This window comes from Salvelinus sp. IW2-2015, unplaced genomic scaffold (genome assembly GCF_002910315.2).
Source record: "Salvelinus sp. IW2-2015 unplaced genomic scaffold, ASM291031v2 Un_scaffold910, whole genome shotgun sequence".
Classification (NCBI taxonomy): Eukaryota; Metazoa; Chordata; class Actinopteri; order Salmoniformes; family Salmonidae; genus Salvelinus; species Salvelinus sp. IW2-2015.
In genome coordinates, this window is record NW_019942643.1 from 219,006 (window position 1) to 241,331 (window position 22,326).

At 42.6% G+C, this 22,326-nt stretch overlaps 2 protein-coding genes across 3 annotated transcripts; one reads left to right on the plus strand and one right to left on the minus strand.

Moving 5' to 3' along the window:
• Positions 1–9,337: 9,337 nt before the first annotated feature.
• On the minus strand, positions 9,338–11,030 carry LOC112069111 (ubiquitin-like protein NEDD8). The gene is made up of 4 exons (XM_024136397.2): positions 10,699–11,030; positions 10,400–10,447; positions 10,130–10,212; positions 9,338–9,850 (listed from the first exon to the last, which is right to left on the minus strand). The coding sequence occupies exons 1-4, from the start codon at positions 10,714–10,716 to the stop codon at positions 9,730–9,732; spliced, it is 270 nt and encodes an 89-aa protein (XP_023992165.1). The 5' UTR covers positions 10,717–11,030; the 3' UTR covers positions 9,338–9,729.
• Positions 11,031–11,169: 139 nt separating this feature from the next.
• On the plus strand, positions 11,170–17,705 carry LOC112069110 (GMP reductase 2). Of its 2 annotated transcripts, none has more exons than XM_024136395.2 (10): positions 11,170–11,253; positions 11,903–12,042; positions 12,625–12,744; positions 12,981–13,064; positions 13,188–13,361; positions 13,601–13,682; positions 13,830–13,936; positions 15,551–15,593; positions 16,442–16,601; positions 17,352–17,705. In XM_024136395.2, exons 2-10 carry the CDS (start codon positions 11,956–11,958, stop codon positions 17,539–17,541), a joined length of 1,047 nt encoding a protein of 348 aa, XP_023992163.1. In that variant the 5' UTR covers positions 11,170–11,253; positions 11,903–11,955; the 3' UTR covers positions 17,542–17,705. The 2 variants fall into 2 exon arrangements, with proteins under 2 accessions (XP_023992163.1, XP_023992164.1); XM_024136396.2 differs by lacking the exon at positions 11,170–11,253 and adding an exon at positions 11,414–11,538.
• Positions 17,706–22,326: the final 4,621 nt, after the last annotated feature.

The window sequence follows — 22,326 nt, forward strand, 5'->3', positions numbered from 1 at the left end:
TCTCTCCTTTAACAACCAGGGTTTATCTGCTGATCTGTCCTTTAACAACCAGGGTTTATCTGCTGATCTGGCCTTTAACAACCAGGGTTTATCTGCTGATCTGCTCCTTTAACACCAGGGTTATCTGCTGATCTGGCCTTTAACAACCAGGGTTTATCTGCTGATCTCTCCTTTAACAACCAGGGTTTATCTGCTGATCTCTCCTTTAACAACCAGGGTTTATCTGCTGATCTCTCCTTTAACAACCAGGGTTTCTATCTGCTGATCTCTCTTTTAACAACCAGGGTTTATCTGACGGGTATCTCTCCTTATGTCTAATTCTACAGTATTGATATTTCTCATCTGAATCTCTGACTAGGAACTCTTACTGTACGTCTGTACCAGACTTTATACCACCATGTATTCTCTTACAGTGTTTTACAGTATTTGTGTTGCAGATTAAATTGGTGTTCATTCTGATTATCTATATCTCTCTCTAATCTCTCTCTTCTCTCCAACAGGTTGTTCTTTGCGGGAGCCAGAGAGGGCCACCTCCCCAGTCTTCTGGCTATGATCCATGTTAAGCGCTGCACCCCCATCCCTGCTCTGCTCTTCACTGTGAGTACCAACTCCGTCCTTCTTCTATCTCAGACTGTTTACCAATTTCCCTGTCCACGCCACAAATATAAAGTTTCAATGAAGCCAGCCTTTAAAATGTCACTGTCACAACCCACTGGAACACACTGGTTGAATCAATGTTTTTCACGTCATTTCAATGAAATTACGTTGAACCAACATGGAATAGACGTTAACTGACGTCAGTGCCCAGTGAGAAGCTTCTAGCAGCAATCTGATACCCTTTAACCTCTCTCTCTCTATCTATCCTCTCTCCCTCCCTGCCCCAGTGTCTGTCCACCCTGCTGATGCTGTGCACAGTGACATGTACACCCTCATCAACTACGTGGCTTTATCAACTACCTCTTCTACGGGGTCACTGTTGCCGGCGGATTGTGCTGCGCATCAAGCAACCCGACATGCACCGACAATCAGGGTGAGTTTCCTAGGAGACCCATTCCTGGCATTGGTTCAATTAAGTTCTATAGGGCAGACTTTCTCCAACATTTTTATTTGACCTTTTTGTTATGTTCTCAATGTTTAGTCAATCTCACCCTAGGTATTCGATGGCCTATTATATGCAATCTTATTGTGGTTTGCACAAATGACTGACTTCCACCATTCTGTCTCTCTCCTCCTACAGATCAGTCTGGCATGCCTGTGATCTATCTGTTGTTCTGGGCCTTCCTGCTCATCTTCTCCTGTACTCTGAGCCCGTGGTGTGTGGCCTCGGTATGGCTATCATGTTGACTGGAGTACCTGTCTACTTCCTGGGTGTCTACTGGGACAACAAGCCTGAGTGCTTCAACACACTTCGTTGGTACGGCAGCCTCGTTCAAATTCTTCAACTTGATTTATGTATTTAACCTTTTTTTAGGCAGGCAAGTCAGTTAAGAATAACTTCGTAATTGACAAGGATGGCCTGGAACTTCATTAAAGGTAGACTCAGGAATATGACAGAGTTTCATAAAGTAAAACAGCATAGTGGTTTAATTCCGCAACAACTAAGAGCGTTGAAGTGCGAGGCTCAATTTCTCTGCCGTTTTGGCCCTGGCTACCACTCTGTGAACAGCGTGAAGCTGTGTGCGACTGTGTGAGAGCGAAGTCTGCATCTCGCTCATCTCAATATCTGCGGTGCTGCTCGTGGCAACGTTCAACTTTCAAAAGCATTGTTATTATTATTATTCAAATGGCTGTCTTTCTAGTCACATGACATTATGAATGTTGATTCAGAAGATATCACTACTAACACGGATTCTTCTTCTGACTCGTGGCTCTTTTCCTTATGACTCCTTACACTGTATTAACATTCCTTGGCTTCTCTCTGTATCTACTGGCCGTTTACTATACTGTTGTACTCTAGACTAGTGTCCTAACTCTCTTCTCTTCTCTCTCTCCAGCCAAGATGACCTACCTGGGCCAGAAGTTCTGTATGGTGGTGTATCCAGGGAGACGAAGGGAGGCGAGGAGGCAGGAGCGGGGAGGAGTGCGAGCAGCTGAAGGAGTCGCGGGCTCCTGTCCGCAGGAGGACGGCGAGCAACAAAAGTCTGCAGACTGCGAACACACACCCTTGACTACCCCCCCAACACCCAACGCCTCACCATAACACACACAGACACACGCAAACTCAGAGAAAACACACTCTCGTTGAGGTAGTCAAAGTTTCAGGTATATCACTATGGCAGAGGGGAGTTAACACCCACAGACTTGGAAACATTCAGTGACACACACTGTTATTTTTAATGTGTTCAGACGTCTGATTGTAGCTTTGTTTCAATCACGAATGCTGTCCCAAATAGACGAATGGAGAGAAGGAGGTGGGAGGGGGTGGGAGGAGGTGGGAAGGAGGAGGAGAGAAAACATTTAGGGGAGAGGAAGATTATAGACCTATATCTGGTCATTACATTTTAGTCTGCCTCCTTTCGATGCTGCTTATTGTAGAAGACATATCCACCTGAAAATCCTCACAGATACACACCTCTTTTCATCGCCCTCGTTTTTGTAAATTTACCACTTGACAATAATAAGGATTCCTCTTTTTCTTCCCCTCCACTTCTTTTTCATCTTCCTCCTCTTCCTCCACACACTCCCTGCACACCCCATGGGCGAGAGAGTGGCGGCCATTTTAAAGTACTCGTAGTGTACTGTGGCAGATTCATCATCAGTATTGCTTGTGTCAGTTTGTATTTCTTTTTTGCCACCTTTTGAATTTGCCTTGTCTTACTGAAAACACACCAAAGCTGGATTTTTTTATCGTCAAAAACATCAAATTAATATCAATTCATTTTATGTTCTATGTCAAATACACTAAATACTGTCTGTGTTTTTTAATTTTAACAACTGTGATTCCAAAATGTATTTTTATATCTGTGATAATTGTTTATATCATGTGTCATTGTTATTATTTTAGTTTTATTATGTTAGTTTTAGTGTGTGTTTTTTTTCTATCAACATCATGCAACAGCGGAGGTTACATTTAAGAGCCTATGGGTAATCTGGTTCAGTGCCTGCCAGATCCTTGCCTGGTGCAAAATCAAACTCTTTTATCGCTCTGATTCTGAAATATTCTGTACTTAGGTATTGGTCTATTTTGTTATCATTGATGTTGACAGATTATTTATTCTGATATTTTTAAAGAGCTAAGAAAACATTTCATGTGGAAGAAAAAAGAAAGGAGTGGCCACTTTGAATATTCCACTTTGACTCAGTGACATCATTTTACTGGACACCTGAGAAGGATTTCATTAAAGACAGACAATCAACTCTACAAATGGACCACCAGCTCAAAAAGACTAGCAGTACAGACTGCAACAGTGCTAAACCTTTACAGATACTAACAAACAGAGAAGTCTTGAAAAAATATAGGGGTAGGCTAGCAGACTACGGAAGAGCATTTTGAGTAGGTGTTCTCCACAATATTGACCAGACATGCACAAACTCACATGCACACAAACACACGTGAACCTCGCGGAAGAGAATTGACACAAGTTTAATCATGTGTGAGCTAAGCGTACTGTACTGTTGTGAATGAGGCCAACCAGTAGTGTTCCTGGTTTTAATGTCAATGTCTATCATGAGGTTAATTCAGTATTTTTGTAAATTAAAACAAATCTATAAATCCACTCTATAAAAGTTTGATAGTGCTTATTTAGGGGGTTTTAATAAATATAATTGATCATATATAAAAACAATCATTGGAGACATTTACATTTTAGGCAGGCGCTCCTTATCCAGCGCAATTAGAGTTAAGTGCCTGCTCAAGGGCACATCGACAGACTGTTCACGTAGTCGGCCCAGGGATTCAAACCAGAACCTTTCGGTTACAGGCCCAACGTTTCTTAATCGCTAGGCTACCTGCCGCCCTATAGTGGAGCACATGGTACAGTGATATACATGTACAGTTACATGTGGTGTTAAAGCCTTCAGGGATTTAAATTTGCACCCCTATATTAACCAGAAATTATATGTTATTGTCAGGTAACTGTAATGTATAGTATACCATAGATGGTTGTGTGGCCAGTATACCCACTATGTCCTTGCTATTGGACCTTTGGAACACACACACACTCCTCTTCTTCTACAGTTTTGTATGACCAGTTTGAGGCAATTCTCAGGACATTCCGACTGCTTTACCTCCATGCAGCAAAGAACATATAAGAGTATATAAGGGCTCGATTCAATCCGTATTGCGGAAGTTCAGCGCTATAGCGAAATGTCAATGCAAAGCACTGTTCCCCGCGTTCGCAGAGACACTGTTCACGGTAAACACTGCATATGTCGGCTCAATCGGAAAATTACCTTTCCGATATAAATCACGGATTGAATTGAGCCCTAGGTAGTTTCTATAGAGGGGTGGCTTCATGGGAATCAACCGATTTATCTTAAGACTCTGTCAAGTGCAGTGAAGATGTCATTCCTTTACATGTCTTAATCATTCATACATTTATACACACAGACACACATAATCCCACTAAAATCACATTAAATGACCATTGGATATAACAGTAATGATACACAGACACAAGAAGAATGTCATGGATGCAATATGACAGGTCAGACACACAGTGAAGGTAATATGTACAGATACAGGTTTCTGATAAGTCAACCAGTTTGTATAGGGACAGTTGCTCTCTGCAGTGCTACCAACAAGTCAAAGGTCATGGTATGGATCGTAGTCTGTGTTGTCCATGGGAAGAGGAATCACACGGTTCAGAGGTGGAAGGTCGAGTTCCAAGGCCGACTACGTTGCGGATGTTGCTTCCCATCAACCGAAGGTTGTGTGTGTTAAGTCATCAAATTGGTCCGTGGGGCATCAGATTGCTGTGGTTAGCAGATATGTTAAACACCTTTCCCAGACGGTGTGAGATCTGGCATGTGTCTGCCATGTAGTCAGCCTGGACTTAGGCCTATACTGTAGCTCTGAAAGGTCTACGATGTCTTTGAAAGTTGCGTGACAGAGATGTGTTTTGTTGGCCTGTATATCACTAGATGTCACATGACGTACTGTATGGTAAGTCACCACAGAAAAAAAGTTATGTTTTTATTTATTTAAAGTGGGAGGGCATCCTCTTCATGGACCATACTGTCACCGTGCTTCGTTATCTCATTACCATGGACATACTGTCACCGTGCTTCGTTATCTCATTACCATGGACATAACTGTCACCGTGCTTCGCTATCTCATTACCATGGACATACTGTCACCGTGCTTCGTTATCTCATTACCATGGACATACTGTCACCGTGCTTCGTTATCTCATCTACCATGGACATTACTGTCACCGTGCTTCGCTATCTCATTACCATGGACATACTGTCACCGTGCTTCGTTACATCTCATTACCATGGACATACTGTCCACCGTCTTCGTTACTCATTACCATGGACATACTGTTCACCATGCTTCTGTATCTCATTACCATGGACATACTGTCACGTGCTTCGATCTCATACCATGGACATACTGTCACCGTGCTTCGTTATCCAACCATGGACATACTGTCACCGTGTTCGTATCTCATACCATGGACATACTGTCACCGTGCTTCGTTATCTCATTACCATGGACATACTGTCACCGTGCTTTGTATCTCATACCATGGCATACTGTCACCGTGCTTCGTTATCTCATTACCATGGACATACTGTCACCGTGCTTCATTATCATCTCAGTCGCCTCAGCTGCAATTATGGCTTTACTATTACAACAGGATGACATCATGATGCTTAACACAATGGTCGACCGCTTTCTACTGTAGGCATTCATGGTAACCCAATGTTAAACCCAATCTGTAGCTTTGTGTACTAATACCGAGGAATAACACAGGTATAGCACTTAAATATGGTATCCCCATTTTGCTATTTCTTCAGTTGAATAATCATCTTTTAAACTCTTATGCGATAATAATGATAATGAGAAATCATTATAACATTGTAATAACATAGTAAACAACATTGTAATAACATAGTTTCAGAGACTCGCTGTTGGTCTCGCAATCTGATTTTAGATGAGATGTATGCGCTTTTATCCAACATTTTTACATTTACATTTTGAAAGTTTGAGACTAAACGGTTCTATCTGCATTTTTATCAACATGTAGTTATTGACATTTAGTCTTGTTCTGTTCAATGTTCTCTACCTATATAGTACTCTAAATACCCCAATTCATGTTGTTAAGTTCAAAGAATACAAGATAAATATAGCTGACACCATTCAAACCAATGAGTGTTCGGAACATTAACGGCAATTATCCCAGAATCATCTTTTTACAAATAGAACCTTATTATACATACACAATCATTGCAGAAATGTACATGTTAGAAGACGGTCTTATACAGAGCGACTTACATGAGCAATTAGGTTTAAGTGCCTTGCTCAAGGGCACATCGACAGATTCTTTACCCAATCTGCCAGGGATTTGAACCAGCAAACTAACGTGCTACCTGTAATCCACCCTGATAACTATAGTCATAACGAACAATGGATGGCTAAAGCACATAGACTACGGACAGAAGTAGACTAGTCAATCACTGCCTTATCTAAACTGTTAAGCCAAGCAGGCAGCCTCTGCCGAGTCCTTGCCTGCCTTTACCTGGACCAGACAGGTCCTGCCGGCCTTCAATGTTGGTTCAGGAATACACAGTAGTAGCCTTGCTGTGTGTTGCATTGCAACATAGAAATAAAAATAGGTAGATTATGTACTTTATCAATATATAATGCAAAAACACACCTCAGTAATTCATTGGCCACATCCTGTCTAACCTAGACTGGTTTAAGCCACACTGAACATTGCGTTCACCAACTGGAACAATGGTGAGCGTGCAGCGTTCAGTCTGGTAAGGTTTAACCAGGCTATGTTTTTGAAATAGATCAGGGGTGGGCAAACTTTTTTGGCTCGAGGACCACAATTTTGAAATTCAACGGAGGACCGCATTTTTTGGGGGACCAATTGTTCGTTTAAAATCTATTTGCGGGTGGCGCAGCGGTCTAGGCACTGCATCTCAGTGCTTGAGGCATCACTACAGACCCGGGTTCGATCCCAGTCTGTGTCACAACTGACTTGGAGACCCATGAGGCGGCGCACAATTGGCCCAGCATCGTCTGGGTTAGGAGAGGGTTTTGGCCCAGCATCGTCTGGGTTAGGAGAGGGTTTGGCCCAGCATCGTCTGGGTTAGGAGAGGGTTTGGCCCAGCATCGTCTGGGTTAGGAGAGGGTTTGGCCCAGCATCGTCTGGGTTAGGAGAGGGTTTGGCCCAGCATCGTCTGGGTTAGGAGAGGGTTTGGCCCAGCATCGTCTGGGTTAGGAGAGGGTTTGGCCCAGCATCGTCTGGGTTAGGAGAGGGTTTGGCTCTCAACCTTCGCCTCTCCTGAGTCCGTACGGGAGCTGCAGCGATGCAAGACAGTAATTACCAATTGGATACCCACGAAATTGGGGAGAAAAAAGGGTAAGAAAACATTTAAATGAAATAAAAATGGGTCTTGTGGGCCCGATTCTACTCACATTTAATGGTATAGTCAACTGGGTGGGACTTCCAACTTCATTGGCTTAATCCTCCAACCACATGGAGTCATGGTTTGGCCAATCGACGTAAGCCCTATTTTTTTTATTTTTTTTTATTTTCACCTTTATTTAACCAGGTAGGCTAGTTGAGAACAAGTTCTCAATTTGCAATGCGACCTGCCAAGATAAAGCATAAGCAGTGTGAACAGACAACACAGAGTTACACATGGAGTAAACAATAAACAGTCAATTAAACATGGTAGAAAAAAAGAGAATCTATATACAATGTGTGCAAAAGGCATGAGGTAGGCAATAAATCGAATAATTACAATTAGCAGATAACACTGGAGTGATAAATCATCAGATGATCATGTGCAAGAAGAGATACTGGTGTGCAAAAGAGCAGAAAAGTAAATAAATAAAGCAGTATGGGGGTGAGGTAGGTAAATGGGTGGGTAGTTTACAGATGGACTATGTACAGCTGCAGCGATCGGTTTAAGCTGCTCGGATAGCAGATTTTTAAAGGTGTGAGAGGAGATAAAAAGTCTCCAACTTCAGAGAGTTTTGCAATTCGATTCCAGTCGCAGCAGCAGAGACTGGAAGGAAAGGCGTCCAAATGAGGTTTTGGCTTTAGGGATGATCAGTGAGATACACCTGCTGGAGCCGCGTGTTGCGGGTGGGTGTAGCCATCGTGACCAGTGAACTGAGATAAGGCGGCACTTTACCTAGCATAGCCTTGAGATGACCTGGAGCCAGTGGGTCTGACGACGAAATGTGCGAGGGCCAGCCGACTAGGGCATACAGGTCGCAGTGGTGGGTCGTATAAGGTGCTTTAGTAACAAAACGAATGGCAACTGTGATAAACTGCATCCAGTTTGCTGAGTAGAGTATTGGAAGCATTTTGGTAGATGACATCGCCGAAGTCGAGGATCGGTAGGCATAGTCCAGTTTTACTGGTAAGTTTTGGCGCTAGTGGAAGGACGGCTTTGTTGCGGGAATAGAAAGCCGATTCTTGCTTTTTTTGGATTGGAGCATGTTGATGATGAGTCTGCGAAGGAGAAGTTTGCACGTCTAGCCAGACACCTAGGGTACTGTATAGATGTCCACATATTTCTAGTCGGAACGTTCCAGGTGGCGATGCTAGTTCGGGCGTGCGCGGGTGCAGGCAGCGAACGGTTGAAAAGCATGCATTTGGTTTTACTAGCGTTTAAGAGCAGTTGGAGGCCACGGAAGGAGTGTTGTATGGCATTGAAGCTCGTTTGGAGCTTGGAGCCTATGCAGCTCTGGATATCTGAGAGGATTGGTGCAACTTCCACCTAGCCTATCACAGTGGAAGGGTGAGCTATTACCATATTTCTTACACCTGTCAAATCTCCACGAGTGCATAGGGCGTAGGGGTCGATTGGGATTAGGCCTTTGACTGTAGGTGTCAGTCCCACCACCTACCTTATTGTACATGAGTGACGCAAAAAGTTTTTCTTGACCACGTGAGCAGACCGAGAAACTCCTAGCCCTACTTAGACATACTTCAAAGAGAACTGTTTAACTTTCTACCAACCTCTTGTCTCTTGTGGATACTTTTTGTGAGTTCCAGCATAAATGTACATAGCTACAGTAACAAGAGATTATTATACTGGGGTAAAATAATAGTTGTTGACTGGTGTGGTGTTTGAATTTTTCCTACAAAGCATGCCCATCAGTCCCATAACATTAAACACAGCATTAATGACAATGCAACATCCATCACGGATAACTGATGTTTTAATGACAAACTAAACCATTACATGAATCTATCTCTAAAGAATAATACTTTCTCACACTTTCACACATTGTAAACGTAACATCTGCATCAGTTTGATGCTCTCAAACGAGGAAGGGACAAGAGAGAGTGCTGACATGGCGATCCTCCCAACACYAAAGGACAACACCTCGTTACAGTTGTAATATGTCTCAGAGAAGGTCTACATTGGCCGGTTCCAAGGGGATAGAGCTGAAGTTGCCCACAATCACTGATCTAAGGTCCGTTTTGCATTTGTCGCTCATAACGATTACGGTTTGGATTTGAGGAGGGTTAAGCTGATCCTAGATCTGTGCCTAAGGGCAACATCTAACCGGGGCTAAGGCAAGCGTGGTGGTTACAAGGCGAGCAGAAGGCTCGTGGGACAGTGGAGGACCTCCCCTCCTCTCAGTGCCAGGACCAGATGTAATACAGAACCTCCCTGGATCTTGTAGTCTGCCGCTGTCTTRTCATCGTTCCTGAGGGAAAGACAGAGCGGGAAAAAGTGGATATTAGGAAGAATGGGACAATATCATTTTCATGTCTGTTGTTATCTGACCACTGACTAAAGTATGTCTGTAGAGGTGTAGTATACCTAGGGCAAATGGGCTGCCTCCCACATTAACAATGTTCCAGTGCTGTTGCCCTAGGACTGGGATTTCCGAGACTAGTGCAGGGGAGTCATTTGTACACTGAAAACATATAATCTTTTTTTTTTTCCTCATGATTAATTCTAAGATATTGCCTAAGTGGCTTACATCTGTTTCCCGCTGTAGATCAACCTCTGCTGTTGAGGAGGGATCCCCTCTTTCTCCTCCACTCGCTCCTTGATCCTCTCCACCTGACAGAGACAAACAGAATACACACAATGAATACATAATATCAGTGCATGGTGTACACACACACACACACACACACACACACACACACACACACACACACACACACACACACACACACACACACACACACACACACACACACATCAGCAACAAAGGGAATACTGGAAAAAGTACATACATACACACCTTGTCTGTGGGCTCTATGTCAATCTCAATTTCCTTCCCTGTGAGGGTCTGAGAGAAAGACATTTAGAAAATACTTAATCATGTTCAGGATGATCTATTATTTGACCCCTCATAACCAGCAGAAGACAGTTACTTATGATCTATGTAGCCATGTAAAATGTCAGGTTATTCGATTCTTATTTTATGGACCCATGTAGGTAGCTAGCTTGCTACTGATTGTATGCACTGAGCAGCTGAATTAAAAGCAAAAACTAGCTAATTTGCRAGTGGCTTAATATCTGTGTCTGACGTTCTCTTACCTTGACTTTAATCAACATTTTGACTTATTTTGTTTTCTAAACACATTAATTATATTATAACTGATATGGTATCTGTGTAATAGCTGCTAAATTTGGTTTCCAGTTCACAACATAAGCAAATTTCTACAGCAATCTTCGGTCGCGAAAATGTCCTGTGTTTCTCAAACATAGGTCCCACTATTCACGTTGCTCACAATAATAGGTTCCGCTATGTGCGTTGGTACTTCGAGGAGATGTTTTCTCCATCAACATTTTTTATTAGATKAAATATGTTTATTTAAATATTTTAGTGTTCGAGAAATCTCTAGAGTTAGCCCCATTACTAGTGGTAAAAAACTACAATTTAGTAGACTCTACGACGAAGGAGTGACGTAAAGTATTTTATTTGTAGTCTTTTCTCAACCCCCACTGTACATAAAAAGCACAMATACCCGAATTATAGAACTACAAGAATAGCTTTACAGTAAAGARCCGCCCTCTTAAACTTTCCTGCCTCGCATATTTAACGGAAGCGTTCTGCTGAAATAAGAAATATTCATCATACATTTCATAAAGGTAAGTCYTTTATTCCTCATTTCGTACAGAAGAAACATGATTCATATACCTACATCTAACCGTACGTACAGATCTAGGGTCTTTAACCTCTTTTGACGGTTTTAATTAAATATTTGCCTAGTTAAATTTTGACTGGACCATGGAGGCAGTGACAGCATGATAGCCCATATTGACTAGATTTTTCGAGTAACACGTTAGCTAGTTTATTAGGCCTTATATGACCAGCTTTAGCTAAATGGTCTGTAATGAATGTATTACTATTACATTATTATCGATTTGGATATTGTAAGTATCTTAAGTGTATCTTAACTCTGCAACATGTAAAAGGGGTATTTTTCCTCGCACTACTGACAGTAAACAGACCCACAAGGAACCCTCATGGAACTTTGAACAGTCCCTGTCTACTACCATTTTTATGAGTGAACAGACCCCCATGGAACCTTGAAAATGTGCTTACTCTAATGTTTTCTGTGTCCTATTTGTAAGGCGCTCATTGTTCACTATCTCTAGCGTTTATCACATGTTCGCCCTCGTGTGTGTGTGTGTGTGTTTGGTTGTTTGTTTTTGTGTGTGGGTTGGTGTGAATCAGCCTGTTCTGTGCTATTCCGCCTGTTCTATACTGTTGTCCYTTTTGTCGACCCCATTGCAGACCGATCAGAAGAAGATACAACGTGTTCCTACTACGGATAACAAGCAGTAGAAATGCCTCGCATTGAGAATGACATCAAGTTGGACTTCAAGGATGTGCTCCTCCGTCCGAAACGAAGCACACTCAAGTCCCGTAGTGAGGTGCATAACTCCTTCCTTTTTCCTGTAATATACTAATATGTCTACAGTATTGTTCAATTCTATTCAATGACCAGTTTGTACCAGTGGTGTCATTTTCCAAACACAGTATATCACTCTTCAATGGTGGTGCCTTTTTCTCTACCTTCTACCTGTCTGTCTGTGTCTCTGTCTGTCTCTCTCTGTTTCTGTCTGTCTGTATCTCTGTCTGTCTGTCTCTCTGTCTGTATCTCTGTCTGTCTGTCTCTCTCTGTTTCTGTCTCTCTGTCTGTCTCCGTCTGTCTGTCTCTCTCTGTCTGTCTCTCTCTGTCTGTCTGTCTGTCTCSCTCTKTCTGTCTSTCTCTCTGTCTCTGTCTGTTTCTCTGTCTCTATCTGTCTGTCTCTCTCTATCTGTCTGTCTGTCTCTCTGTCTCTGTCTGTTTTTCTGTCTCTATCTGTCTGTCTCTSTSTCTGTCTYTTTCTCTMTRTCTGTCTGTCTCTCTCTATCTGTCTGTCTCTCTGTATCTATCTATCTGTCTGTCTCTCTCTATCTGTCTGTCTCTCTGTCTGTCTCTCTGTCTCTGTCTGTTTCTCCTTCTCCCCCAGGTGGACCTGATGAGAAGTTACACCTTCAGGAACTCCAAGGGAAGCTACAGAGGAATCCCCATCGTTGCCGCCAACATGGACACCGTCGGCACCTTCGAGATGGCCCTGGCGTTATCCAAGGTATAGACATAGACATACATATTGTGTTATAAACGGCAACAAGCAAAAACAACAAAATAGCTTAAATCAGAATTCACCATCCTCACTCATACTTTCTAATACTAAACAACTCAAATATCCCCTACTGGCTCACAGAGAAAGTGGAGCCCAAATCTATGTTTATTAGATGTCTCTGTTCCCATAGATTTTATGCACTTAAAGGTGTTTAACAAAGACATTTCTCTTTCTCCCCCCAGTTCACTCTCTTCACTGCCATTCACAAACACTATTCAGTAGATGACTGGAAGGAGTTTGCAACAAAGAATCAGGAATGTGTACAGGTACATTAAAGCAATGCTGTCTGGGATATCATTTACATAGTACCCTATAAGACAAGTATCTTACTTTGCCAAACTTTTCATTATGTGTTTATCTCTCTCTCGCTCTCCCTCTCTCTCTCCCAGAGTGTGGCAGTCAGCACAGGGACAAGTGAAGGGGACTTTGACAGACTGGGTGAGATCCTAGCCGCTGTGCCTCCGCTGCAGTACATCTGTGTGGATGTGGCCAATGGCTACTCAGAGCACTTTGTCCACTTTGTCAAAGACGTGCGTCAGAAGTACCCGACACACACCATCATGGTCAGTGACTCCTCTATGCTCTCTTTTATAGTGTGCAAATTTGTGATTATGAGCATGTGATTATGCCTGCAGTATTTATACAGTTTATACATTTCAAATCACACTATTCCTGAGGGCTCCTGTCAAAGTAGTGCACTCAGGGTGTCATTTGAGCCCATARAAGACTCTAGTCAAAAGTAGTGCACTATACTAGTGCACCATCTAASACACTGAAAGTGACTGTGTTGTCTTTGCCACAGGCAGGGAATGTGGTTACCGGGGAGATGGTGGAAGAGRTGATCCTCGCCGGCGCTGACATCATCAAAGTGGGCATCGGACCAGGTGATGTTATAACCCGGGCGACTCTGGCACATTGCGGTTTTTCTGGATCGTCATTCCTCATACCTTTTCTYCAATTGATTGAATTGGGGTCTTAGTGTGGTCATGCTCATAACCTCTGACCTTCTGTCTGTCTGTGTGTGTGTGTAGGGTCTGTGTGCACCACCCGTAAGAAGACCGGGGTGGGCTATCCCCAGCTGAGCGCTGTGATCGAGTGTGCAGACGCTGCCCACGGCCTGGGCGGACACATCATCTCTGTAAACCTCCATTATTATTATACATGTATTATACATGTATTGTTATTTTATACATAGTGATGCACCGATATGACATTTTGGGCTGATATCCAATATTTTCCTTGCCAAAAAACCCGATAGCGATATTTTAAATTTTAGCGGCCTTTTAAGCATTCTAGTACAGTTAAATAGTTAACACACACACCTGGATGCAGAGGTCTAAGGCATTGCATCTCAGTACAAGAGGCATCACTACAGTCCCTGGTTCGAATCCAGGCTGTATCACATCAGGGCGTGATTGGGAGTCCCATAGTCCCACAATTGGCCCAGCGTCGTCCGGGTTTGGCCGGGGTAGGCCGTCATTGTAAATAAGAATTTGTTCTTAACTGACTTSCCTAGTTAAATAAAGGTTACACACACACCACACCACACTGACCAAAAAAGTTATTTTGTTGGCATTTACGTATCTCCCCATTACCAGGAAAACATAATCAAAACCTATTTCTTTCACTTACTTGTTGTGCTGTTTTGTTGTTCAGTTGTTCAGTCGTTTCATTCTCAACCAGGATTTCATCATACATGTCAAGCAGTGAAGTTTCAGCTCTGTCTGTCCGAGGCCTCTCTTCCTCGGTGCGCACTGTCACTGTGTCCGTTTCCATCTTGTCCAGCTGTGTATGTAACATTTCACGTAAACTCTGTTTCTTGTCTGCATCGAAGTAGCATTCCTTGTACCTAGCATCCAGCATGGTGGCAACACAGTAAAGCGGCTCAGAGAGAATCCCACCGAATTTCTTGTTCACAGCCTCGAGTACTTTTGTAAGTTTTAACCCCACGGTCTGTCAGCAGTTTTGATAAGCAGGCGTTTCAATGCCATGACAGAGGGTTTCACATCTGCTACAGACGCAGTTGATGAGCTTATTTCTCTAGTCAGTTGTTCGAATGGAGCTAGGAGTGTGTTCATGTTCTCAAATGCCATTGAAATGGCAGCAGCAGAGAACCAGCTCATTCTTGAGCATGAAATACGACTTTCCTCAGTAGGAAATCCTCGTCGACCCACTGTGCTGTCAGACTCAGGATGCTCATGGGGCTGACATCGCTGGTCCAAATGTCAGTCGTGACGCCAATAGCAAGTAGCATAATGAATTCCATTATCTTGGCGTTAATGGATTTGGCCTTTGAGTTGTCTCGCTGAAATGTTCTTCCTCTTTCAAATGACTGCTCGACCTGAACTTGTTTAGTTGTTGGAAGTGTGCTCTTAGTATTTTTCTGTTTTTGTTCTGTGTAGCGCTGTATTTTCCGTGTATTACATCATCTACCTACGTTATATTAGGTATGCACGTCAGCTTTGACCTCGGTTTTGCACATCGGCGTTAAACTAGACWTCGGGCCGATGCCGATGTTGGCATTTTTAGCTAATATCGTCCGATTCCGATATGTTCACCAATATATCGTGCATCCCTAGTTATACACTTACATCCTTTTGGCTCAACAGTCTTTGGCTGTCTTTGGCTCAAKAGTCTTTGTCTGTCTTTGGCTCAACACCGTGATATACATACCAAGATGGTTGAATAGATAAAGACTTCACCTGAAGACCCATAGTATCTTACTCTTCCCTCTTCTTTCTCTCTCATAAAGGACGGTGGGTGCACTTGCCCAGGTGACGTCTCCAAGGCTTTTGGTGAGTTTTGTAGCAGTAAAATGTAACATTTCAACTCACAGAGCATATAGTACTTACTTTAATCAGACTACAGAGACTCTACAACCAGTGTTGTAGTACTCAGGTCCAGGACTCGGACTCAAGTGCTACAATACATTTTCAGGACTAGTGAGTGGACTTGGACTCAACCATTTATGACTCAGACTTGGCTTCTAGTGCCTTGTATTTGCACTTTGCACTGGATAAGCTGCTATGATAAGTAGAATATTAGCAGCACTGGGTGCACAGAGCAGCAAGGGTTCTGTTCTCTAACAGTGGGAAGGACGCGCCACACAACCTACATCAGCTGGTGAGCTGCGGGGGAGCAAGCGATGAGTGTGGGCAGACAAGCAGGCAGGCTCTGCTAGACATCGCGTAAGCGACTCTCTTACTTCTCCATAACCGCCAGTCACTAGCCTACTATTTAGCTTTGCCTGGTTATGAAACACAAACTGCTTTACGAAATGTAAAACAATGATAGTATTGAATTTAATAGTAAAACAACAGTCTAGCTGTTTGTCTCTTTCTCTCCTTGAGTATAGAAAAGTGCATTTGTTGTCTCACGCTAACCTCACACTTTCCCCCCTGCATTCCTTTGCCAGGTTCTGACAACCCTGCTATCAACAATGAGTCGTTAGGATATCACCGGGACGTTTTAAAATGGTCGCCTAAAGTTGTCAGGATGTTGTGTCATGGTCCCCTGGAGGTTTTGTCTAGTTCCCAGGATTGTCCGACCCCAGCTGGGTTCTGAGGACGTCGTGTGATGGTCCCGAGGGAATGTGTCTGACCCTGACTGGCTTTTCTCAGCTGTGGTTGTGTGTGACTGACAGGCGCGGGGGCGGACTTTGTGATGCTGGGCGGAATGCTGGCCGGCCACTCAGAGAGCGGGGGCGAGGTCATCGAGAAGAACGGGAAGAAGTACAAGCTGTTCTACGGCATGAGCTCCGATACGGCCATGAAGAGACACGCCGGCGGCGTGGCCGAGTACAGGTCAGAGATGTTACTGACCGCCTAGCAGGAAATGAGCGGCTTTAAACACTGTAGCACGCTTTAGGAAAAACACCCTTCCCCAAAACACATGTCAATATTGGACTATAAATTGTGCCTTCCTGTATTTTACTTATGCTAAAGTGTTTGTTCTATTCRACTGAGACATTTACTTTATGTTTGTATTRTTATCTTTTCTTATTTCTTATTGTTGTATTGTCAAGAAGGAACCTGCAAGTAAYCATTTGGTTAGATGGTGTATACCATGTGTATCCTGTACACACAGTACCAGTCAAAAGTTTTAGAACACCTACTCATTGAAGGGGTTTTCTTTATTTGTACTATTTTCTACATTGTAGAATAATAGTGAAGACATGAAAACTATGAAATAARACATATGGAATCATGTAGTAACCCAAAAAGTGTTAAACAAATCAAAATATATATTAGATTCTTCAAAGTAGCCACCCTTTGCCTAGATGACAGCTTTGCACACTCTTGGCATTCTCTAATAAAATGAATATTGGTCAAACTTGAAGCATAAATACTAGTTTATATCCCACGTACGTACTCATGGAACTAAAAGTAGCTACGCAAAATTGCATTGGGTAGAAGAAATATGCAGACGTGTGSATCCCCACAATTCCTAACTCGACGCAAGAACGCAGGATCGCCATTTTGCGTATGGTTCTTGCGTCGTATACATACATTAGGCTTAAGAGTTCACTAAAACGTTCCCTCTTCTTCTCCCAGGGCATCTGAGGGGAAGACGGTGGAGGTGGTCTACAAGGGTCCCGTGGACGTAACCATACGCGACGTCCTGGGCGGGGTCCGCTCCACCTGCACCTACGTGGGCGCAGGGAAGCTCAAGGAGCTCAGCCGCAGGACCACCTTCATCAGGGTCACACAGCAGCTCAACACCGTCTTTGGGAACGATAACTAGGCGAGGTCCAGGCTGGTTCCTGGGCGTAACAGGGTCAGGGGGGGTGGTGGTGTGTTTTGTTTGCTGCCTGCCCCTGTCACATGGATGCTATTACACATACTGCACACACACACACACACACACACACAAACACACACAGAAACATACACACACAGAAACACACAATACTGTAACCATTGATAGTAAGAATCTGTCATTTGAGAAACGTAAACCTTGGATAAGTGTTTGGTTGCCAAATCAAAACCTTTTTAGGTGACACTATCAAAACAATCCCTTATCTAGGAGTTTATTTAAGTTTTGATATTTTAGACATATTTGGCTTTTTTTCCTGTAAATTACCAGAAATTGACATTTCTTTGATAATAAGTGAACCGATGATTGTTGTGGTACTTCAGGATGTATTTTTGTGTCATCTTGCTCAATCATTCCCATTCAGCTCTGCAGGCTTTGAGTACAGGCTTCTCTTTGTCCATTATTATCTACCAAGTCCTAGAATCTCTCTCTTTCTCTCTCTCTCTCAATCCCCTCTTTCTCCTAACAGTTCTATGCACGTCACCGCCATGCTATATGAAAGCCATATGCAAAAAAMAGATGTAGAGTATTTCACTGTATGAAGTATTTACTATATCAAGAGTASAGGTAAAGTTTATTCCAAAAACATAGTTTTTATTATTTTAGATATATTCAATAGATGAAAATATTCCTRATAATTAGCAATATTTAAGATTTTTATGTTAAGATATTTCTGGTTATTTAACTTAATCCTTTTGAAACTCACTTAAATAAATATATATTGACCTTGAATTATTTGCAAAAGTGTTAGATGATATTGTATTCCAGTCCCATAGCTCCTTGGTTTTTATGTTATTCTCATGCGGACCAAATATTAAAGCGATGAGGGAAAAGATATAGTGAAACTACTGACAAACTGTTTCATGTACTGTACAGCTACAGTAGAAACTCAAGTCAGTCAAATTACACCCGGTATGTTGAGGGGAAACTTGTGGAATACAGGATATATTCAAAGTATGTTCTTAAAGTAGGCTGAGGGAGACAGGTCAGCTTTGAGTATTACCTTGACTTACTGTTGATTTCACACTTRTCTCAATATTTTATATAGTCAGAGACTATATAAAAGGTCCATGCAATCAGCATTTCACATGATTGTACTTGACTGTGTCAGTTACTTTGCGAAAATGTTGTCTGTCTATTCATTATTATGTACTTGTAACTGACTAGTTTTCCCAATGGCGATATATTTACTTTACTTCACAAGGTTTTGGAGGATAATTCCATTTTATATCTATCTGGTTTTAGTCAAACATGTTATGCAGGTTTTATTCCACTTTTCTTCAGTCTTCTCACTTCTTACCAATAAAGAGCATTCCATATGATTTGTGTTTTAGAGTTGATTGTTTATTTTTCATTTTAACATTGAATCTCAACATGACAATTAAAGATCCATATATTTATACAAAATACAGTACATATATCAATTGTACTCTGTGTACCAGCTCATGTAATTTCATGAATCACAAAGTATTTAGATGTTATAAGCTAGKCATTTTTTTTATAACTGGAAAGAAACATCAGCATTAACATTCAGTCAACTGACTATTTACATGATGTATTGTACAATGAGGTCAACTAAATGTGATTAAGGGACATGAAAGGTGGAAGTTCTTGGAACAGTGGGACAACATTATGATAGTTAMGTAACTTGACCAGCAGGGGGAGACAAAGTCCTGCCTTACATGTTAAACCCAAATCCAGCCAATGTGAGTCCAACACACATTAGAATCCTACAGTACAACACACTGGCCGAAAACAACAGCATTGGAATATGCATATAATGTGGTGTTGTCACGTATCTGTCACGTTCTGACCAATGTTCTTGTGTGTTTTGCTTGTTTTAGTGTTGGTCAGGACGTGAGCTGGGTGGGCATTCTATGTTGTGTGTCTAGTTTGTCTGTTTCTGTGTTCGGCCTAATATGGTTCTCAATCAGAGGCAGCTGMCAATCGTTGTCCCTGATTGAGAATCATATATAGGTGGCTTGTTTTGTGTTGGGGTTTGTGGGTGGTTGTTTCSTGTCTTTGTGTTTTCTCTGCACCAGGTGGGTGGTTGTTTCCTGTCTTTGTGGTTTCMCTGCACCAGATAGGGCTGTATCGGTTTGKCACATTTTTGTTATTTTGTATTGTTGTAAGTGTTCACTGTTATCGTTTTATTAAACATGTTGAGCACTGGCTARGCTGTGTGTTGGTCCGATCCCTGCTACACCTTCTCTTCTCTTGAAGAGGAGGAAGGCTGCCGTTACACTATCATAGTAACCCAGAAACTAGTGTGATTGTCTGGACTGACTGTAGCAAAAATAATGTTCGTTACCAGATGGAAGCCTCCACATAAGCTATGTATAACTCAATGTCTACTACATAATCAAATCAAATATATTTATWTAGCCCTTCTTACATCAGCTGATATCTCAAAGTGCTGTACAGAAACCAAGCCTAAAACCCCAAACAGCAAGCAATGCAGGTGTAGAAGCACGGTGGCTAGGAAAAAATATAGCTTTCTCTCTAGATAGAATTTTAGCAAGCACTTAATGAGAGACCGATCGTCTAAAAAAAGAACAGATCAGAGAAAAAGGAGCGACTTTCGTCCCGCTTTTCAAAGTGCACTATTGTGGGGATATGATCTAACATGTTTATAGTGTACGTGTCCTGGGTGGTGTGTTGGTAGCACTACAGTAGGAATATGAAGCAACTACTAGAGCCAGAGCAGTTGTAGAATGGATAGCGTCGTTTGACTATGGGCAGGGGCTTGAAACGTTCATAGAATGTGGTTTGTCACTCCACAATACTGAACACAAGGGCTCAGTGCGGATAGGTCCTTACTCAACGCCAGAAATAAGCACTGTGGATAGTAGGGGACAAGTACGCCTTTTGGCTCTAGGCGTAATTTAGATAGATGGTGAGTCAGTCAGTCGAAAGCTCTGAAATTGGATAGACGTGATACATACACTAACAACGAATCACTTGATGCATAACGGGTGCACGATTCAAATGTCAAGGTGATAGTGCATCAATATACTCACTCTTAGAGAACATTATGCGTGACTTCGGGTTAAGAAGCCTATTTCGGTTATTCGTGACAATTGCTTGATGTCGCTATTGGACTGATCTTAGATCGCAAGTCTCGCAAAAATACGAAGACGAAATTGTATGGGTGAAAGGAGGTTAGCTATAAGTCAATGGATTGAGACAGGTCAGGGTCGGTGTTGCGAATCGCCGTGTTAGTCAGAAAGATTTATGAAACTTCGTGAAAGCTCATGGAGATGTCACCAAAATGGGTGCAGACCATTGGCAGGTGAGCATTCAGAGGCACCAGTAGAGACTGGACGACTTTCCTCAGGAACAAGCTCAATCGAGTTGTTGACATGAGGCATGGTGATACGGTTCTGCGGGGTTGACTGTAGCTCGAGGAATGAGTAATGTAGCGTAAATTTCTAGAGAGAGAATACTTAATTAAACAGGACCGGATAAGCGATATACAGGTGGGTAGATGGGATATGTGAGTCGAAAAGGGTTATATGGTCATAAAACTGACGCAATTTCCAGTAGCTGCACATACAAATCCGGACACAAAGGATAAGACTAAGCATACGAGTCATATTGTGGTCTAATTATAGTGATGATGAAACGCCGATGAGACATGAGGGGATCAATTCAGAGCAGCACAGCATCGTGGACGGCAGACCATGCACGATGAATAATAACGTAACGATCGGTAATCCGACATTTTGTAGCATTCCGGCTAATGCAACCATCGATGGAGGTGACAAGTGGCGTTTGTTGAGCCAGCTAATGGAGTTGGTAGCCACAATGTTTGCTAATAAGGCCAGAATATCAAATCGAGAGTAGGGCGATGCTAACAAGGCGCTCAGTTCGCCAGGGAACAAGATGAGCGACCATAGAGAAAGCGGGGAAGTACTTTGTTTGTAAGCTAACAGACGAGTGGTAGCGCTAAAATCCCTGAGAGCTACAAATGCAGGGTAGTAGAGACCGGCAGATTGGTGTACATGGGCTCTGCACTAACAATGAGATTGCTCTCTTAGGGCGCTTTGAGCGTGCTCAGTAGTGGGTGGACGGTAAGGTGTTCATAGCGTGGCGGATCAAGCATACCGACCCGACAGGGTTCGAGATGAACGTTAGTAACTCAATCCCTCAGTGAACACGATGAGACATCTTCCTCGCGAGCTCACTAGGGCACGCAGAGACGAGAATGTAAAAGAGGGTATCATGTTGATAGGGCCGTAGTTGGGCATAATCGTATTTTACAAAGGGGCACGTATAAAGCTAAGCAAAAGTCACAAAAGATTGACCGCAATCTTAATAGCCCTGTAAATGGAAATGGGTTGTGCATTTGTCATGGTTTTTTGTTAATAGTTAGCATGCTGGCATTTTTCGTGGGTCTATGTTGAGTGTATTGGCGGGTGTGAAGGTGAAAGGGAGCTGGAGAGAACCGCCTTGCTTGTCTCTGATGGCGGTTCCCTTCTCCATGGGAGATTCTTTGGCAACCTCAGGTATACCGATAAAGCGGTCGACTAATTGAGGCCTAAATCGGGCTAAAGCACATGGGTTATGACATAAACCCACTTTTGCACGTTTCTTGCCGACGTTGGTTAAGAAGTTTCTGTATGGGTCGATCCTGTCTTATCATCATTTGCTTTTTTTCTTAGAATTAGGACTGATTTTTTCCAGTTGAGTTATAAATGAGAAGAATTTTTG